We start from the raw sequence: 19004 nt of genomic DNA, 5'->3' as shown, positions 1-19004 counted from the left end.
TGGTGTTCGCGTCTATTCCATCCTCAGCACGAGAGAAGAGGAGTGAGGGGGTGGCGAACGTCAAAGAGAGGCGTCCATCGGGACGCAATCACACACACCGCATCCGCAGCAGCACAGCGCAAGGGAGTGGCACTCTGCCTGTGCGTCTCGCTGTGTATGGCGGCGTGTGTGCTTGCGTCCCGATGGACGCCTCGCCCTTCATCCTCTTCTGCAGTTCCATCTCCGCACCGATTTCTTCGTCCCCTTTACATACACACACAAACAAGAGAGGAAACTCCGCCAGAAAAAAACGGAAGAGTGCCATACTACGGCAACGCCCGACGAAGAGGAAAGCGCCACGGATATGGGCAACGCAGGCCGCGATGCCTCACCCATTCCGCTCCGCTCTCTCTTTTTCTTACCCTCTTGCCCTTCCCACTTGCATTCTTTGCTTGGGGCGGACGAGTGAAAGAGGCACTTGTGCACGCGCGCCGGCTCATAGTCGGCCTTGCCTCTTCCCCCTCTTACACCCAAAGGCAGACATTTCTGAGTGCACCCCTCCTGTCACTTCACAACGGCAAACATATGCCCCACCCTCTTTCCCTGTCTCCATCTCTCTGTGCGACTTCTCTCCGTAGCTCACTCGCCCTCTTCTCACGGCTCTCTGCGACACTCGCCACCGTACCGAAAAGCAAGAGAGGGAGAGATTTCAGCATCGAGCTTAGCACACACGCACATACACACACACATATATATATATATATATGTATATCCATAAGGGTCTCTGCCTTGCGATACCCCCTCCTCCTCCTACAGCACAGTCATTCCGCAGCTCCGCAACGTACCCTTGGCAAACGTGTCCAGCGTATACCTTGGCGCTCACCGCAACACCGCGTCGCCTGCGGGAGGTCCCCCTTTCTCTCCCCCGCAGCTGAGTGGGTGCAAAGACTGGGAAAGTCGCCACCCGCAAGCGAGACCTTCACTTTATCGCCCATCCGTGTATCTGCGCCTTTGCGGCCTCTCGCATTTCCCCACAGAACATGTAAGCGAGCCATAGCGGTGACCGACACAACCTAATTTGCTAAGCCTAAGAGACGCAGCAAGTCACTCACCACGCTCCTTGTGCCCGCAGATGCCACCGCGCCATCGAATGCCTCGCCCTTCGCCCGGTGAGCTGGAAGATGCCGTTCGCCCCTACGAAAAGCTCGTGATTGGCCTCCCCACCGCCATGGAGGGGTGGCGGCGCGCGTACGGGACAGTCAGAGAGTGGTGCAAGCTAGCACCCAACCCGCTCCTCTGCAGCCCTGCCAACATCCTTGGCGAGGAAAGCGGCAACGATCGCAGTCGTGCACTGGCGCTGCCGTCCCGCTCCACATCGGGGCATCCCGGCGACGCCACGGCTCGCCCTCCTCCATTGAACGAGCCACACACGAATGCGCAGCGCTTTCCTCAAACAAGCGCCGCTCCAGCAGCCAGAAAGGATGACGCCCTGTACTGCGACGCCTGTCAGCGAGAGTTTGCCACACAGGAAAAGTACGAGGCACACATGGACACGCATATGTACTGCACTGTTGCCGGATGCCGTTTCACCTGCCGCAAGGGCAAGCCTTGGCGGATGGAGGAGCACATAGAGCTGCTGCACAACCGCCCCGATGCGCCGAACCTGGTGGACATGAACGCTTACCTCGAGCAGCGCAAGCGCCGCTTCCCCACGCAGGACGCCGTGAAGATGAAGGTAGAGGAGCTCTACTACAAGGCAGCGCGAGGCGTTGTGCTGCCCGATGAGCGGCGACGGTGGATGCAGCAGCATGGTATTGTTATTCGCAAGCGGCCTCGCACGGAGGAGTCTGTGATTATACGCGGCGGACTGCCGGCCGGGTCACATTCTCCATCGGCAGCGTCGTCTGCATCTGCGTCGTCGTCCCGGTCGTCGCGCTCGTCGTCTGAGCACCGCCAAAGGCGCTCTTCCCACCGAAACCCGTGCGAACCTTCGCAGCCGCCGGCGCCATCTCTCGCAAGCGACGCGGAGGGCGGGCAAGCTCGCTTCATTCAGCCGCCGTCCGTCTCATCTTACCAGGAGTCCGACCCCACGGCCGCACCGATTAAGGCCTCTAACACGTCTCCACAAGGGTCACGGACAGGGGACCAGAGCACCGATGCTGTCGGTACCACGGCGACTGCCGTGCCTTTGGCAAAGCAGTCGTCTCCCTCGCCGGCTTCGTCGGCTGGTGCCCACGCCGCGCGAGCACATCCCACGAAGATAATCCCTCTTGGCCCCAACGGCACCCTTACCCCGCGGCAACGCGTGCAGCTCGTGCGCGAGCGCTACGCTGCTGCAAAGGATGTTCCGCAGTTTTACGTCTGCCACCGCTGCGGCATCAAGGGTGATCACTGGGTGTCCGACTGCCCGACGAAAGGCGACAACACGTATGATCGGCATGTCGTGTGGGGCGAGGCAAAGTTGTCTGCGGTGGAGAAGGGCGCCAAGCCGCATCGTGAGAGGGCGGAAAAAGACAACAATGGGCCAGAGCAGCCGGGGCCCGGTGATGCTCCGCAGCAAGAGGCGCCAGAGACCACGGCGCCAAGCGACAGCGGTGCCGAGCAAGCTGTAGCTGAGCAGGTACATGGCGTTGCGCCAACGCACCCCTTGCCCAGCGAACTCCGCGGGGCGGCGCCTGTCGCGCCTCAAGAGGAACTGAGCGCTAACGCCACACCGCCGTCGGAGGGCCACGCAACACCAGTGGCCGATGCCCCGAAGGATCAAAGCAGCGAAGACATGCCACCGTTGCCGCAGCCTGCAGCGCCGCTGGCTGATGCGCCGAGGGAGGTGACTCGCATGATGGCCCCTGTCGCGGCAGCGAGGTACGCGCAGCTGCACCGCCGCGACCCCGCCCGCCGCCCGCCTCCGCCGCCGACGCTGTACGAGCGACTCACAGAGGAGGCGAGGATGGATGAGCAGGGAGTGCTGCTGCAGGCGTTGCGCTTCTTCGTCGCTCGCGACTTCTTTGAAGACCACCCGAAGCCATGAGAGTCTGGAGGTGGTTTCGAAGACCGCCACTGCGCTGCGGAGGAGGAGGTATCCGAATGGTCGAGGCCGCCGCGCGGAGTATGCGCATGACTAACTTCAGAAAGGCAGACGCGGCTGAGATCGTCGAAGTTGTCGCGCAGCTCCTCCAATACGCCGCGTTGTTGCCCTGGTAGTGACAGTGCCAACGGAGGAGGGCGGCAGAGGTTGGTGGTGGTGGCATGCGGGCCGCCGTTTGGTTGCACGCGCGCGCTTAACAAAGAACGGATGCGATGCTCTTGTTGCTAAGTGGTGCGACGTGTTTTGTGCCCTCGCCCCGTACCACGGGATGCCGCCCAATAGGCCCCCAGATTGCCCAAGGCATTGTATTGGTCGTGGGTGGGTGGGGGACGGAGCGAAGGGCGCAACACACGGTTTCTTGTTCGGCACCCGCGCATGCGGATTCGCGTAATAAGGTGCAGTTGCGTACACCGACCCTCGCATACATCCAGTGTGTACTGCGAGACGGAGAGTCCCTCTCCCCAGCACACAGGGGGGGGGAGGAGGAGAACAGAAGGACAGCGCGGGAACCGTCAGAGCGAGCGAGCGCAAGCAGTGAGGACACCCATCACTGCTTGCAGGAGAGAAAGCGAAGGTAAAGCGAGGGAAGTAGTCTTGTGCAGCCGTCGCCGCTACAGGCGTCGTGCGGTTGAGTTAGGCGGCGTGGCAAGGGCACTGTATAGACCCCGTTTCTCAAGCGAACCGCCACCGTTTGGGCAGGGAAAGGGAGAGGAGCTTCTGCCTGCTGTGTTCTTCATGTGCGCGTCTGCATCCGACATGTCTCATGTAATGCAGGCGACTCTCGCTTCGCCCGCTTTAAGAAGTGCCACCGTCCCCTCCCCCGCCTTCTAGGCAACAATAGGAGAATCTTTCATCTTACTGACTGCATCTGTCTGGGCAAGCCCAGCAGACTCAAGTCGACCGCCCCCGCCCCCCTGAGACCTCCAGAGGCACCTTCAGTAAGTGTTTCTCTCTCTCGACATGTTGTGGTGTTGTCTGTCTGCGTGATCATTGTCATCAAGCGCGTTTTCCTGCCCGAAATTCTTGCGCTTCCCTCTTCTCTGGTCCCTGGCGCCGCTTGACAACGTTTTCCTCACTCTTGGTCTTCTCTTTCTTTCCGTGCACGTCGAGCGCAGCCATCGGGCCCACTCCGTGCACAACTTCTTCGCCCCTTTATCTCGTCTCTGCCCTCTCTGTTTCGCTCCGCAAGTGAGGACGCGTAGCATTCACGTCGGTGCAGCACACAAGTGGGCGGTGTGTGTGTGTGTGTGTGTTTACCCCCTACCCCCACGCCCTAACACAGAGACGCGTTCATTTTTGATTGGATCGCAGCCGTTGCCCTTCTTTCCATCTTTTCTCTCGTCTTCAGCTCACGCTCCATGTGCGCCTCCCCGCAGCTCACGCGCGAGCTCTCCGAGGACCTTCTCGCCGGCCGGTACGAGTGCATGGTCTGCTCCGAGCCTGTCGGCCACCGACACGAGCTTTGGGCCTGCTCACGCTGCTATGGCGTCTTTCACTTGCCATGCATCCGCTTCTGGGCGGACAGTCAAACGAAAGAGCGCGATCGTCAGCTGCAGTCCACGTCGGGCGTCGCCGCCCGCGGGGAGCTGGACCGCTTCCGCTGCCCTCTTTGCCAGTCCTTAAACGATAACGATAGCCTGGCTGTCTATCGGTGCTATTGCGGCAAGACGGCGAAGCCGCCCGCGGACGCGATGCTCGTGCCCGGTAGCTGCGGCCAGCCGTGCGAGCGGCGTCAAGCAGACCCCTGCTGTCCTCACCGGTGCACGCTGCTGTGCCATCCCGGGCCGTGCCCAGCCTGCACGCGTGTTCGCGAGCAGGCATGCTGGTGTGGCAAGCATTCCAAGACGGTGGGCTGCTCAAGCAGTATTCACGGGTACGAGTGCGACGAGACCTGCGGGAAGCTGCTGGACTGCGGGGAGCATCGCTGCAAGGCGCCCTGCCACGAAGGCGCCTGCCCAGTCTGCACAGTGATGGTTATGGAGAAGTGTTACTGCGGGGCTACGGTGCGCACGCGGCGGTGCGGGGCTGCTCCGCCTGCCTTCGCCGGTGCTGCTGCGACAGCAGCTGCGGACGACGGCGCTGCAGGTGACGCGGGTGCCGGCGCGAGCGTCAGCGGCTTCCGTTGCGCGCACCACTGCGAAAAGAAGCGCGATTGCGACCAACACGTGTGCGGCATGCTGTGCCACCCTGGCTTGTGCGAGAAGTGCTACCGCACTCCGCAGCGCCAGAAATTCTGTCCGTGTGGCAAAACGCGGGTGCAGGTAGAGCGAACGTCGTGCATGGACCCTGTACCGTCATGTGGGCTCACGTGCGAGCTGCCACTGCCGTGCGGTCACCTGTGCTGGCTGACGTGCCACGACGAAACGCCGTGCGCACCGTGCAAGGAGACGGTGACGGTGCCATGCGCGTGCGGCAGCCGCCACGTATCCTGCCCCTGCTTCTGCCAGTACCTGCCGGAGTCTGAGTGGGAGGCGGCGCGCGTGCGGTGTGGATTGCCAACTGGCACACTGCCTGTGTCGATGCCTCCCAAGTGCAATCAAGTATGCCGTCGCATGTTGTCTTGCCACAAGCATCGCTGCACTAAGACGTGCTGTACCGACGCGGAGCACACATGCCTGCAGATATGCATTCGAAAGCTCGCGTGTGGTGTGCATCAGTGCGGGCGACTCTGCCACCAAGGTAAGTGCCCCCCATGCGCCCACGTCTCGTACGAGCGCCTCTACTGCCGATGCCGGAAGACGTGGGTGGACCCGCCGGTGCCGTGCGGGACGCGGCCGCCGCAGTGCAATCATCCCTGCAGCATCCCGCGTTCGTGTGGGCACCCGCCAAACCACCCATGCCACATCGAGGCTGAGTGTCCCAAGTGTGTCGTGCTGGGAGAGAAGCTGTGCGCGTCGCACCAGAAGCCGATGCCGTTCCACATGCCATGCTACAAGAAGGAGATCTCGTGTGGACGGAAGTGCGGCAAGAACCTGCCCTGCTGTGGCAAGTTCTGCAACCTCGTGTGCCACATCGGGCCATGCGAGCACGACTGCGCGAAGAGCTTCCCGACGCTGGCCGATGTCTTGAAGCGCGGCGAGGGCGCGGCGGGGTGACGCGCATCTCGGTTAATTTTCTCTTCTGCTGTGATGGTGGCGGCCCGGGGGCGCGCTCGTGCGCGATGTGGACAGCGATTTAGCGGCCGACGGCAAGACGATACAGACGACTAGAGGACACACACACACACGGAGATAGGGCGTGTGCCCATCAAGCGTGGCCTGCGTCGCTTCTGCTTTGCCCTCGCCCTTGTGGACACTGCGTGCAGCAGAAGGGGTGAGCCCGTGATGGGGGCGACTCGGTCCTTCTTTCGCGATCGATGTGCTAACCCATCATCTCTCCACATCTTCCTACAGCCCCCACCACCCCTTCCTGTGTGTTTGATAGCCACTCTGCCACAGCAAACGGCCATTTTTATGGGGACACCTTCCCAACACCCGCCTACGCGCGCATGCCTGCAGCTGTTTTAGCGCTCTTGACTGCTCTGGTCTAACGGCCTTCTTCACCACCTCCTTACCCATGAACTGCCCCACTCTTTTCTTCCGGTTCGCGCACCCGCCCCCCTCTATCTAGCTCGCTCGCCCACGCGAATCTGCTCACGTGTCCGCCATCCAGTACTCCATCAGGAGGTGGAGACTGGCGACACATTGCTGCCACTCCTCTCCTTCAGTCGTGAGTGCCTGCGCGTGTGCGTGGTGTATGCACTTCATCTGAGTCTCCGCACTGGCGCTCTCCTTCTGGAAAACGAAGTGAAGAAGCACACGAGTCTGCCGCCTTGCCGCTCCGTCTGCACGTCGTCGCATCTCGCGCCTTTTCCTTGTGCCGATCTCGCGTTACGCCGTGAGCAGCGGCGTGGAAGGGGTGAAGGCCAGGCAGAGAGTGTCCGTGCAGTGGGCGGGCACTCACCTTCCCGTTTCCACCTGGAGGCGCGCACACGGCCACAATGAACATCGGTGACTCGGGCAACATCTTTGTGGAGAAGGCGCACCCCGCCTACACCCATGTCATCGACTTTCTCATTTCCTGCTGCGAGCCAGTCAGCAGGACCCAGTACATGGAACAGTACCGCATGGACAGCTCCTCCTTGTCCGCGGCCACCGCCGAGGGCACGTACTCGCTTGCCATGATTGAGAGTGTTCTCCGACACTTCCGGCTGAACGCGGCTCAGGAGCTGCCTGTTGACCTTGAGCGCTGCGCAGCACTGGAGAGGCTGGCGGCCGCGCTGGACGAGTCGAATGGGAGCGCGGAGGTAGATGGATTTCGGGCTTCTCAGGAGGCGTTGGCGACTAAAACCGCGTCTTCGTCGTTTGCTGCTCGCATACCACTGCCGCGGTGCCTCTCCGACGTCGATCTGACAGGCACCATTCTGGCCTCGCTGAACCGCACAGGCGCCGACGACGTCGCATCACCCGCTGTCTCCGCCCCCCACGTGAGCAACGACAGCTGGAAGACTCTTGTAAAACGGGAAAAGGTGGAAGAGGAGGCGGTAGGCGACCGTTTGTCCGCGGGCGACGCGGCTGCCTCGGCCTTGGAAACAGTCTCGTCTCGCGCCGCAGCGCCTTCCGGCAGCCCGACTAGCCGTCTCTTGCAGCTCTTCCGTCCCTTGTTGCCGACGCCGGCATCTGCAGCAGCGCCTATACACTCGCCCACCACGGGCTCTCCGCTTGAACAAGGGACGCCAATCGCAGCACGACCGCTCATCTCCCTTGCAGTTGTGCGGCCTGCTGACGTCCATCGACCGCTTCCAGAGTCGTTGGCGCAGATGCTGAAGGAGGAGGAACACGCTTCTCGCGTGCAGATCGTGCTGCAGCCGCGCCTGCGGCGCTTCCACCAGTTCGAGGCGAGCCGTGGTGCCTCCTTTGCCTCAACCACCGCCACGTCCAGGGCGACAGTATCGAAGGAGCGAAACGGCGCTGCCACCGGTGCGCTTGCCGACCGAGACGATCAGCAGCTGCTCTACTTTGTTCAGTCGCGCCAGCGGGCGCACTTGGAACACGTACTACCGGCCCTGAAGGAGTTCCTGGAGCCGGTGGTGATCTGCGGCGCTGAGCGCTGGATCTTATCTGACGTTGATCGGAGCCCGCTGGGAAATACAAAGAACATCGGCGATGCTGAACGGCTGGCGCGGGACGCCGGGCGGCCTGCCGTGCTGCGCTTGCTCTACGAATCCCCGCGTGCCGGCACCCGGCATGAGAAGGCGGCAGCGACGCCAAGTGCCAGCCGCTTTTTGTACAAGTGCCAGGTGCGTGACGGAAAGCTACGAGAGGTGAAGGAGTGCCTCTTTTCAAAGTTTGACATCCGCGCCGACTGCTACTACGACTACATGCAGGACCGCACCCTGCATGTGCCGAACCTGAACCTCGCAAGCCACGTTCGTCTGCGGCCCTACCAGGTGGCATCGCTCGAGAGGTTCTGCCGAGGACGCAAGGCGCACCAAGGCGTCATCGTCCTCCCGTGCGGGGCTGGCAAGACGCTAACTGGCATTGGTGCTGCCGCCACCATGCAAACTACCACTATCGTGATGTGCATCAACAACATGTCTGTTTTCCAGTGGCAGCGCGAGTTTTTGCGTTGGACGGACCTGGCTGAGGATGAGGTGACGGTGTGCACAGCAAAGGTGAAGCAGCGACCGGGCAAGGTTTTCATCACCACCTACAGCATGGTCGTCGCAAAGCGAGGTAGCACGGACGGCGCTGCTGCGGAAGAGTCCCGGGCGATCCTACAGGCCATGACTGCGCAGCCGTGGGGTCTGCTGCTTCTGGACGAGGTGCACACCGCCCTCGCGCACCACTTCCAGGATGTGCTGAACACAATCAAGTACAAGTGCGTGCTGGGGCTCAGCGCAACGCTGCTGCGGGAGGACGACAAAATCGGCGACCTGCGTCACCTTGTGGGGCCAAAGCTGTATGAAGCTAACTGGCTCGATCTGACTTGCGCCGGCTTCCTGGCGAACGTCGAGTGCGCCGAGGTGCAGTGCCCGATGCCGCCCCTGTTCCTGCAAGAGTACCACGATATTCAGAGCACCCGTGCCCTTCTCGGCGCACACGCACGCCTCAACCATCGTGGCGGCCGCGGCGGCAACGGAAAGCGTTGCCGCGAGAGTGTCTTTCAGGACGACGAGGACGCCGGGGAGGACGGGGACAGCGATGGGGAGGACAACGGCGCCCGTGGAGGGAGGGGCAGAGGGCATGACGCGTACGGCTCCCTTACCTCGCGCTCTCTGCGCCTTGCTTCCTGCAACCCGTACAAGCTGTGGTGTACGCAGGCGCTTCTGGCCTTTCATCAGCAGCGCTCTCCGCCCGACAAGGTGATTATATTTTGCGACTACCTCGCTGACGTGCGCTTCTTTGCGCATCACCTCCACCTGCCTTTCATGGATCGGCGGACGAGCGAGGCAGAGCGGACAAACCTGTTGCAGTACTTCCAGCACTCCGATAGCGTGAACGCCATCGTCTTGACACGTGTCGGTGATGTCGCGCTGGACCTGCCCTGCGCATCTGTCGTGATCCAGGTCTCTGGCCTCGGGGCGTCGCGTCGGCAGGAGGCGCAACGCCTTGGCCGCATCCTGCGCCCCAAGCCGCCATCCCTCGACAACACATGCGCCTACTTCTACACCCTTGTCTCGCAGGATACGGCGGACGTCAGCACAAGCTACAAAAGGCAGAGCTGGCTGCGCGATCAGGGCTTCGCCTACCGCATCTTGCACTGTGACCGCGTTCTGAGCGAGTTCGCGCGCGTGGGCGGGCAGCCCTGCTGTGTGGGGCCACCCCAGTGGTGGTATCAGACGCACAACACCGCTTCCGCTACACCGTCCTCGGAAACGGCAGCGGTGGCGGATGCTGGCGTGGTGCACTACGATGGCCTCTACTGGGCTCCGTTTTCTGTTGATGCAGCAGCCCTCATCGAGGCGGCGTTTCAGCACGGACGAGCGACTTGTACCTTGCGTGGCGGCGAGTTGGGCAGAGGCACCCCCCGGCCCTCGTCCGAGGAGCTCGGGCGATACCCTCTGCTCAGCTCCGAGTCATGGAAGGTCACCTTCAGCAGCGTGGATGCGCCGCGGACCTTTGGCACTGTGCTCATTGGCGAAGGTGCGCCGTCTTCTTCGCTGCGCGAGCGCCGCGTGCGTCGTGGCTGCCTTGACCGCAGCCATCGGTGCATCCCTGCGACGGCTGATCAGGAAAGTCACTGCATCAGCTTCGTCCGAAACACTGTGTTGCGTGCACGAGATACGCGTGGCAGCGACGCCGTGACGGAGGCCGAGTAGACGGCTGCCTGCTCGTGCTGCTGGTGCTGCTGCCACCGTTGTGGTGGTAGCTGTCGGCGTGAATGGGCGCCCTTCTGAGTATGCATGGGGGCTGTGCCGCGCAGTTCATCTCCCCTTTTCTGCATACGCAAGTCTCTCCGTGAGTGCGCGTGCTGTCAAACGGCGTTCGCAGCTCAGAAAAGCGCGCTTCGACGGGGCACAGCAGCACCCCTCCCACCCACGTCTGACTCCCGGCTGCCACCTCCACTCACGTGTCTGCCAATGGACACGTGAGTGGATAAACGAGGCGTGCGCAGAAGAAGCCAACCAAACACATTGCGCACCTCTGCCGACAAGAGAGGTTGCAGTTCTCATGTGAGCAGGCGCTTGTGTGTCTTGCTGTGATGGCGGCGGTGATGCCGCAACGGCACTGCCGCTGCTGTGGTTTCAATCGCCGCCTACAGTGCTCTGCAACACCATGAAGCGGACTCTCGCTCTCTCGAGCGGCCCTCACTTTTTCTCTCCGGCGTACTCTCCACGACTTTCAGCGTGTGGAGGACCCGACACCGTCATGTCCTGCGTTGCCATGATGATCTTTTCTCTCTCTCTCTCTCTCGCCTTCTTCCCTTCCCTGCTCTCTCGCCCATCAAGCATGTCGTCTCCAGCCACCATCCTCGCCTCTGTCGCCGTCTCTGCCAGCGCCAAGCTGTTGCTGTTCGCCACCCTCCCCCTACTCGAAAGGCAAGTGGACGGTGCCGCAGGACACAGTGCGGCAAATACGGCGCGAGTCAAGGCTTACGGGAGGAGATCACTGCATTCCCACTGCTCCATACACCCTCAGCAGCTACCTGGCACTCGCACGCACCAATAAGCGGCGCCGCGTTTGCCTTTCGTTACGAGACAGTGAGCCTTGAGCTATGCCCGCCACATCAGCGTCGTCTCCGCTGTTGCCGGCCCTTCGACCCGCTTCTGGCACCATGGCGGCCCCACATGTAGCGATTGAGGCAGCTGCGGAGGCGGCCTCCGCTTCCAGCAATGAGGAGACGAGCGTAAAGGCGAAGGGGTACGACGAAGATTGGCACCGACTACCGAGTGAAATTAGCTACTTCCAAGACCTTCTAGCCTCCCTAGAGGAGAAGCAGCAGCTGGCCTCTGCCGCCTCCTCCGCAAACGCCGTCGCCACTAGGGGGCCTTCCTACAGCATTTCCCTGCAGCGAGAGAGGGAGCTGGAGGAGCGCGAGTTGGCGGATCTGCGTCTTCGCAAGCGACAGCTCGCCATCATCGAGGCCCGGCGCCGTCGATCGAGGCGTAGATGCGACGCCGTCGACGAGGCTTTTCAGAAAGCTCTGAAGCGGCGATGGCAGGCGATGCAGCACCTCGCCGCCGATCCGCCTGCCGAGCGCCTGGTGGGGCAAGGCATGACGCAGTACGTTCCGGCAGCGCTGCTGCCGGATGACGTGGTGGACAGGCGCGGACGCCGCCAACCGGGCCCGCTGCCCCTCGCGCCGCAGTCGGCGGTGGAGGCGCGGATGCGCCGCACACCCAATCCACCGGCGATCACAGGTGCAGGTCCTACTTCGGCCACGGTCGTGAGGGCCCTCAAGAATTGCTCGTCTGGCACGACTGCAGAGGAGGACGCCATCGTCTTCTTGACCCAACTCGACGCCGGTGGAAAGCTTGTGTGCAAGGACGGGGCAACGGGCGGCAGTCACAGCCCGACCCAGTCTCCTTCCGTGTCATCACGGGTGGTAGCGATGACCAGCAGTGAAGGGATGAGGGCGGAAGACGAGGCACTACCACGAACAACGTCCGCCCACGCCGCCTCGACGATTGGCGCTGAGGCGTTGACGAACGCAGACGTGCGTGAGGACGACAACGAAGACGAAGGGGGTTGGATTCGGCCTGCGACGGTTACCGAGGCGAACACAGCACGCTGGCAGGAAATGGGCTATCACGTCATCGTGGTCGGCGGGAAGGGGCGATGCGGCGGCGCCGCTGCGCGTGAGGCGGACGCTGTGCGCCGTGCAATTCGGTCTGTAGAGGCCCTGCCGAACGAGAGGGTGGCGCCGCGGGCTGTTGAGCAGCGCACTGCAGCCTCCTCGTCATCCCTCACGCGCCGCAAGCCCCCGAACGACCAGCAAGCAAAGTGCACGAGCGTCCCAAGGTGGGATTGGATGCAGCTCGCGCCGTTGCCTCAGGTGTGCCTCGTGCAACGGCGTCTTCCGGAAGAAGACATGACCGTCGCGGAGCTGCGGGAGCGGCATCGTCGGCACATGCCCGTTGCATCCTCGACCACCTCTGTGCCGCGTGGGCGGCAGAATCGTGGTGATCGTTTGTGGAGGGTGAGCGGTAAGTCTGTGCCTCACTAGAGGGCGCCGAGGCAGTGTGGTTGGCCGTTGCCGAAGTACCGATGCGCGTTCCCCCTCCCCCTCTCGACTTGCACACTCCTGTGCGTGCCTGTTCCTGCCCATTTCTCATGCCCTCCGCCTCCGCCCTCTTTTCTCTCGCTTCGGTTTAGTGTCCGCTTCGCCTTCACGAGGCGGCTGTGGATGTAAAGGGCGCGCAGGCAGAATGGCGAAAACGAGGGGAGGACGCCGACGCGCTCCCCGTGTACACGTGCTGGCTACCAGCAGCAAGGCATGTGCGTCTGTGTCCCTCTCTCTCTGTGTTTGTGTGTGTGTCCGCGCCGGCCTCGCATGCATGGTTTATGCGCAGCCCGGCCTCCTTTTTTATATATCCTGCCTCTCTTCCCCCACGCTTCCCACATTGCCGGCGCCGCTCCAGTCTGCAGGAGGCGGCGTAAGGCGACAGGGGGGAGGCAGGGGGGGGGTGCCAGGGACGGTGACGACGACAAACGGCGCGTTGGGCACTCTGTTCACTACTCTTCAAGGGAAAGGTGCACGCAGCCACCCGAGCACAGCGTTGCATGTGCCTTTCCCCTCTTTTGTTTTTGCTATGATTCTGTGCCGTTGCATCCTTTGGAACGCATGTAAGTAGCGAGGTGCACGCGCCTTTGAACCCCCCTTCCTCCCTCTTAGAGGCGAGACCATGGTGATTTACTCGAAGCACGGCGTCTGTGCGTCCTGCTCAGAAAAGCACGAAACAGCGACGCTTCTTACGCCGGGTCATGAGAGGTTTTCGCTGTCTTGCGCACACGGCGAAAGAGACCCGAGTCGTGTGTTTTTCCCCTTACCTTCTGCCCACTAGACTCACGGCTTGTCGTCGCGCGACGCTGCTTGCTTTTCTCCTGTGCTGACGTGTTTGTGTGTGGAGGGACAGGGAGCACTGATGTGCCGCCATGTAGTGCCTGGGCCTGCTGCACGCGCTTTCTTTCTCTCTGAGCTTCCTCAGGCTTCTCTGCCTCTCGCACCTGGACAATGCTGCTCCCTCCTCTTCATGTTATCTCGTCGGTGTCTTCCTGCCTCTCCCCCTTCTCCCTCCAACCCGTCCTGCCATCCATCCAGCCAGCCGTGCTCCTTGAGTCCGCTTGTGCCGGTTCTTTCCCCACCTCCTCGCCAACACGCACACCCGCAAGGGTGAGGTTGAACCTTTGAAGCGTTGCTCTCTCTCTCTTTCTTGCCCATCGAGATGGTCAAGCAGCGACGGTGCAACATTCCGCCTGAACTGCGTGCCATGGCTCGTGCCGTGTCTGATGCCGACACCCGCCAGTTCCCGGACCTTGCCCCTGCGCCGGGGCGCGCCGGCCCTCCAGTGAGCGCGCTGCGCCACATCACCACGGAGTTGAATGACGATAAGCCTCTAAGCGCTCGGGAGTTTAAGCTGTTCCGTGCCGCCTGCGAGGAGTGTCGCCAGCACCTTCACAGCGTCACGAACGGCATCATCGCGTCAGGGACACCGATTGCTGATGTGCTGGTGCTGGCGGTCCGCATGGACATCCTCTGCACCGATCTCGGCCTCTCCCTGCCAGCGGTGTTTCCCACGCTGCGGGAGATCCACACGTATCTACTCGATCTTAGTGATCAGCTGGCACTCGGCCGCGGCGAGTTGCAGCGACAGGGCGTCCTTCTAGACCGCCTGATGCGCTTCCTTCACAGTGTTCTCGAGCGGGGTGAGCGGGCCTTGCGTGATCACGAGACATGGGAGACGCAGCGCGATACCTCCAACCCGGATCGTGGCGCACTCAAGGCGGAGAGTAGCATGGCCGCCGCTAGTGCGGTTGCCAACTCACCGCGCGAAGCCGTGCGCGTCTATAGTGCAGGAAAAAGTTGCCGGACGAATGCGGCGGCCAGCGATATCGCGTTGGTCTCCTGCCGTGCCTCCCCACGGCAGCCGTCCGCGCACGAGTCTTCCATGGCTGCTGCACCGCAACCAAAGGCGCACCGGGAGACCACCGCCGCCGCGGCTGCAGGTGCCACCGTCGCTGATACGCAGGAGCTTATCCCAGTGAGCGGGCAGCACCTTCTCCCCCTCCACGTCGCCGACGCCGTTGCCAGCGTGAACGCCGACCTGGATGTGCATTTCGCGCACATCCGATGGTACGTGAAGGCGACAGACGAGGCGCCTGTGTACTTCGATGCTCACGCGCACCTGGAGGACAACATGCTGCGGAACGCGTGGGACGTCCATGTGGGACGCAACCGCGCCGCGTGCACGACGGAGGAGTTCCTTCCCTTCCTGCCGCTGTTCCCGTCGTGGACGCATGGGGTTATCATGGCGGTGCTGAACTTCAAGGACTGCGGCGTCATCTCGCTTTACTCGCTGCAACGGTTTCTGAGTGTGTGGGGACCACTGCAGCTTCTGGAGGCGAACCTGCGCCACGAACTGGAGCTGGGTGCAGTGGACTTGTCGGAGCCGTTTGCCTACCTGGCCTTCTCCTTAGCCGCCCGGTCTGACGCAATGGCTGGCGACTATGTTGTGGGTCTCACCGATGTTATCGGCGAAGTGCGCGTAGCCGTCTTGCGTCGAGCCCGCGGGCATCATTGGCACCTGCGGGCGGCCCCGGGCGCTGCTCCCCGTTCCCTCTCCACGAAGAGGACGGGCAGAGGCTCTGCTACCAGCACCATGACATCACCGGCCCAGGCAGTGGCGGCGCCGCGCAAGCGCTTGGTCACCGTGTCCTACACCCTGTCCCACGCCACTGGTGCGTGGATGGTGAAGGGGCTGGCGCGCGAAGAGTTCGACTTGGTCGCCGGCGCATGTGCCGCCTTTGCGGAGATCTTTCAGCGGCCATGTGGGCAGCCGCTAAGGACCTCTTGCGCTGTGCCACTGCTGCCGACGTTGGCGCATCCAGCACCGCTGCTGCCTCTGCAGGGCACGGGAAGCGGTTCCGTGGCGCCGGCCCCTTCGCTGCCCTCTTCCCCCGCTAACCCCGAGGATGCCACCGAGGGCAATGCCTCCGCCTTGCATCGCGCCTGCTACCGCAACAATGCCCGCTACGTCCGCACACTGCTGCACCGTGGCGGCGGCACAGTCATCAACGTCGCCCTCGTGGACCCGCTGGTGAGCGACAGCTTCTGCTGGACCCCGCTGCTGTGCGCCGTCAACAATCCGCACAGTGACCCGGTGGAGTTGGTGTTACAGCTGCTGGGGGCCGGTGCCGAGGTGGAGTACATGGATGACGCCGACTGCACCGCGCTCTACTACGCCATCGCCAACGGGTATGCCGAGACGACGCGTGTGCTGCTGGAGCACTGCCCGACGCTGTCGACTTCGCCCTACACGGTGCCGCTGCTTGTCGCGATTGGCGCCCACGACTGCCACCTGCGCGCGTGCGATGTGCAGAGGCTGATGATGGTGGTGCCGACGGCGGCTGTGCTGCGGGTGATGGTGGCGTACGAATCCAGCCTCGCCCTCGTCGCGCTTGCCTCGACCATTGTGGAGGAGAAACTGAGTGGCAAGGACCATAGTATCTCATCAGCGGAGCGATACCTGGTGGCGCAGCGCTGCTCCGCGCCAGCGGAGCAGTACACCTCCGCAGAGACGGAGCAGCTAAAGCGGTGGGTGCATCACCATACCCAGTGCTGCCTGCGGGCACGCCAGAATGTTCAGGAGGCGGTGCGGGTGCTGTACGCGCGACAGTACGCGTTGTCGTGGCGTGTGTGGCTTGACGCCTTGGGCGCCGAGAAGAGGGACGGTGCCGCGCCGCTGAGCCTGACGGAAGGCTGAAGGGTGTCGCTGCCATCTTGATCACCAGCGCAAGGGCCTCCGACTGCGCCGTCCCGCTCCCACCACGGACCCCGCCGCATCGGCGGTGGCTCGTCTCTCCAGTCTTGGGGAATCACTGTTGCCAACGAAGGGCGAGACAGTACGCATCAAGTCAGCGCAGCAGCTAGTCGCCGTAGGAGCGCCCATCGAGTCCTTGGCTTGTACAAATCAGCGCCACAGCTAGGATGACTACTTGTATCTGTGTGTGTGTGTGCTGGTAGTCTTATGCGGATGTAAATAGGCAACACGTTGTGTCTCTTTTTTTCGCTTTCTTTTCCTTTGTTGGCTTCACTGCTCTCTCACTTTTTGCTCATGTGGGATCGTGTCGCGCCATCGATGCTGCTGCTCGCACGGTTGTGCTGTTGCGGCTTCGTGTTGACGGTCGTGCTGGTGGAACACTTACTCCTTCCTCCTCTTATCGTGCACACTTCGCGTGCTGACGTGTCTACACGCCCGTCCTTGCATCCGCCTCGCTTCGTCCTCTCCGTGGCGCGGCGTCTGAGAGACGTGCCGTTATGCGTGCGTTCACGCCTGTGCGCTTGACATAGCCTCTCCACATCGTTCCCCCATCCTCCGCCTCTTGCTGATCTGTATCTTCATCCCCTTGCACGTAGAGCCCACATCGCCGGTGCACACATACACACACACACGCACACACAAACCTGCTTTGACCTTCTCTGCCTCGCCGTCCTTGCCGCTATCAACGAATCATGTCTCCCCACAACAAGCGTGGGAAGGCCAAGGAGGCTGCGAACAAGCAGCGAAAGGCGAACCAGCATCAACGCCACAGCACGTCCACGGGGCACCACACGTACTTCGGCACCCGAGGCGGTGGCGGCGACTCCTACCTGTCCACCCATACCTCCGCCAAGCAGAACAAAGTAAAGCACACTTACGATGACACGGACCCGTTAGACCAACAGCTCTTCGATTATATCATTGTCGTGGACGTGGAGGCGACGTGTGAGCAGAACAGCCGGAACTACCCCCACGAGGTCATCGAGATTCCTGGTGTCCTTATCGACGTCCGCACCGGTCAGGTCGATCGAGCCCGCTCCTTTCACACCTTCGTGAAGCCCTGGCGCAACTCCAGGCTGACCCCCTTCTGCACCCAGCTCACCGGTATCACACAAGAGGTCGTGGACGCTGCCCCGAGCATTACCGAGGCCATCCAGCTCTTCGAGAAATGGTACCGGGAGACCATTCCCAGAGGCGCCAAGACCATCTTCGCCGCCGACGGCCCATGGGATTTCAAGAACTTCATCCACGAGCATCACATCCTGCGCGATCATGTAGGCTTTCCCAGCATCTTCTACGAATACCTCGATATCCGCACCACCTTTGCCCACCACCTGAACCACGGCGTGCCGATTAAACTAGACGCCATGCTGCGCAAGATGAACCTGCGCTTCGACGGCAGGCCGCACAACGGCTTCGACGACGCATACAACATTGCGCGGCTCGCTGTTGCGATGATGAAGGCCGGCTGCGTGCTTGACTTCGTAATAGCCATTCCACTAGATGATGCGTACCACTATCACCTGGACGGTGTACCGCTCTACCGACGTGAGGAGGGTAGCGGGCACGTCGATCGCGACGTCGTGGAGGACATCGCGAAGCGGTGCTACGGTGCCGACTACTTCAAGTTCGGCCAGCGTCACCGCGACGCTGTCCGCGCTTATCGCCTCGAACACCCCAAGGAGTTCAGCCACGCCAACGTGGTGGCGCTGAAGCGGCGCAACGACCGCGCGTTAGCTCGGCAACGGCAGCGGCAGTGGCGCCTCACAGTGCTGTTTCTCTTCGCACTCCTGCTGGTAGAAATAGCGTACGCGCTGCAACTGCACCGCGCTGCCGCAGCGTGGCTGGCGTCCGCCTTTGCCAGCCACAGCCTAACCAGCTGCAGCGCTTCTGCCTCACAAAGCGTGTAGGGTGGTGCACGGAGCGGCTTATCGACAGCGCCAACATGGCGACGCTCACGCGCGTCTTCGGGTGCACCCCACGACGTGCGCGTGTGTGTGTGGACGACTGCGCTGGGGAATAGCTTCGTGGCTGCTGATGTTTTTCAATTTTGTAAGTAACTAAGATAATCGTAAACACCGTTGGCTGATTGCGAATACGCCGCCTTCTCACTCTGTCACCGCATGACCCGCCGACACCCCCGCACACTGACGCGAGCGGGCTACCCTGCGCACTTGGCGCGGGAGGTGTACACACCGGGCCGCGGCGTTGCCACAGGGGTTCGGCAGCCCTCGTGCGGGCATGCAGGCGCCGGCCCTTTTGGAGCTTCGCACGCACACGGCATCTTTCGTCGGCAGCGGTCGTGCTGAGCGGGCTGCCCCCGTCGGGCGTCTGAGGCTGGTACCCTGTGCCCCTTTCAGGGCGACAAGCCGTGACCTTTTCGCGCTCAGGCAGATGCTTGCCCGCGGCCTCTCCCTCAGCACACCCACGCCTGGGAAAGGCGGGCGGATGCAGGGGAGGGGACAAAAGGCCCCTGCC

At 62.4% G+C, this 19004-nt stretch overlaps 6 protein-coding genes across 6 annotated transcripts; all 6 read left to right on the top strand.

The window, feature by feature from the left end:
- Positions 1-1111: 1111 nt before the first annotated feature.
- On the top strand, positions 1112-3007 carry LDBPK_290630 (hypothetical protein, conserved; the record flags this gene model as incomplete). Its single annotated transcript, XM_003862432.1, has 1 exon — positions 1112-3007. The coding sequence occupies one exon, from the start codon at positions 1112-1114 to the stop codon at positions 3005-3007; it is 1896 nt and encodes a 631-aa protein (XP_003862480.1).
- Positions 3008-4422: 1415 nt separating this feature from the next.
- On the top strand, positions 4423-6159 carry LDBPK_290620 (hypothetical protein, conserved; the record flags this gene model as incomplete). The annotated part of the gene is made up of 1 exon (XM_003862431.1): positions 4423-6159. The coding sequence occupies one exon, from the start codon at positions 4423-4425 to the stop codon at positions 6157-6159; it is 1737 nt and encodes a 578-aa protein (XP_003862479.1).
- Positions 6160-7043: 884 nt separating this feature from the next.
- Positions 7044-10364, top strand: LDBPK_290610 (DNA repair helicase, putative; the record flags this gene model as incomplete). Its single annotated transcript, XM_003862430.1, has 1 exon — positions 7044-10364. One exon carries the CDS (start codon positions 7044-7046, stop codon positions 10362-10364), a length of 3321 nt encoding a protein of 1106 aa, XP_003862478.1.
- An 896-nt stretch (positions 10365-11260) lies between these two features.
- LDBPK_290600 (hypothetical protein, conserved) lies at positions 11261-12712 on the top strand (the record flags this gene model as incomplete). Its single annotated transcript, XM_003862429.1, has 1 exon — positions 11261-12712. One exon carries the CDS (start codon positions 11261-11263, stop codon positions 12710-12712), a length of 1452 nt encoding a protein of 483 aa, XP_003862477.1.
- Positions 12713-13931: 1219 nt separating this feature from the next.
- LDBPK_290590 (hypothetical protein, conserved) lies at positions 13932-16469 on the top strand (the record flags this gene model as incomplete). Its single annotated transcript, XM_003862428.1, has 1 exon — positions 13932-16469. The coding sequence occupies one exon, from the start codon at positions 13932-13934 to the stop codon at positions 16467-16469; it is 2538 nt and encodes an 845-aa protein (XP_003862476.1).
- A 749-nt stretch (positions 16470-17218) lies between these two features.
- On the top strand, positions 17219-18436 carry LDBPK_290580 (hypothetical protein, conserved; the record flags this gene model as incomplete). The annotated part of the gene is made up of 1 exon (XM_003862427.1): positions 17219-18436. The coding sequence occupies one exon, from the start codon at positions 17219-17221 to the stop codon at positions 18434-18436; it is 1218 nt and encodes a 405-aa protein (XP_003862475.1).
- Between the last annotated feature and the right edge of the window lie 568 nt (positions 18437-19004).

This window comes from Leishmania donovani, chromosome 29 (assembly GCF_000227135.1).
Source record: "Leishmania donovani BPK282A1 complete genome, chromosome 29".
In the NCBI taxonomy this organism is placed as follows: Eukaryota; Euglenozoa; class Kinetoplastea; order Trypanosomatida; family Trypanosomatidae; genus Leishmania; species Leishmania donovani.
This window is presented reverse-complemented; position numbering and strand designations above follow the sequence as displayed.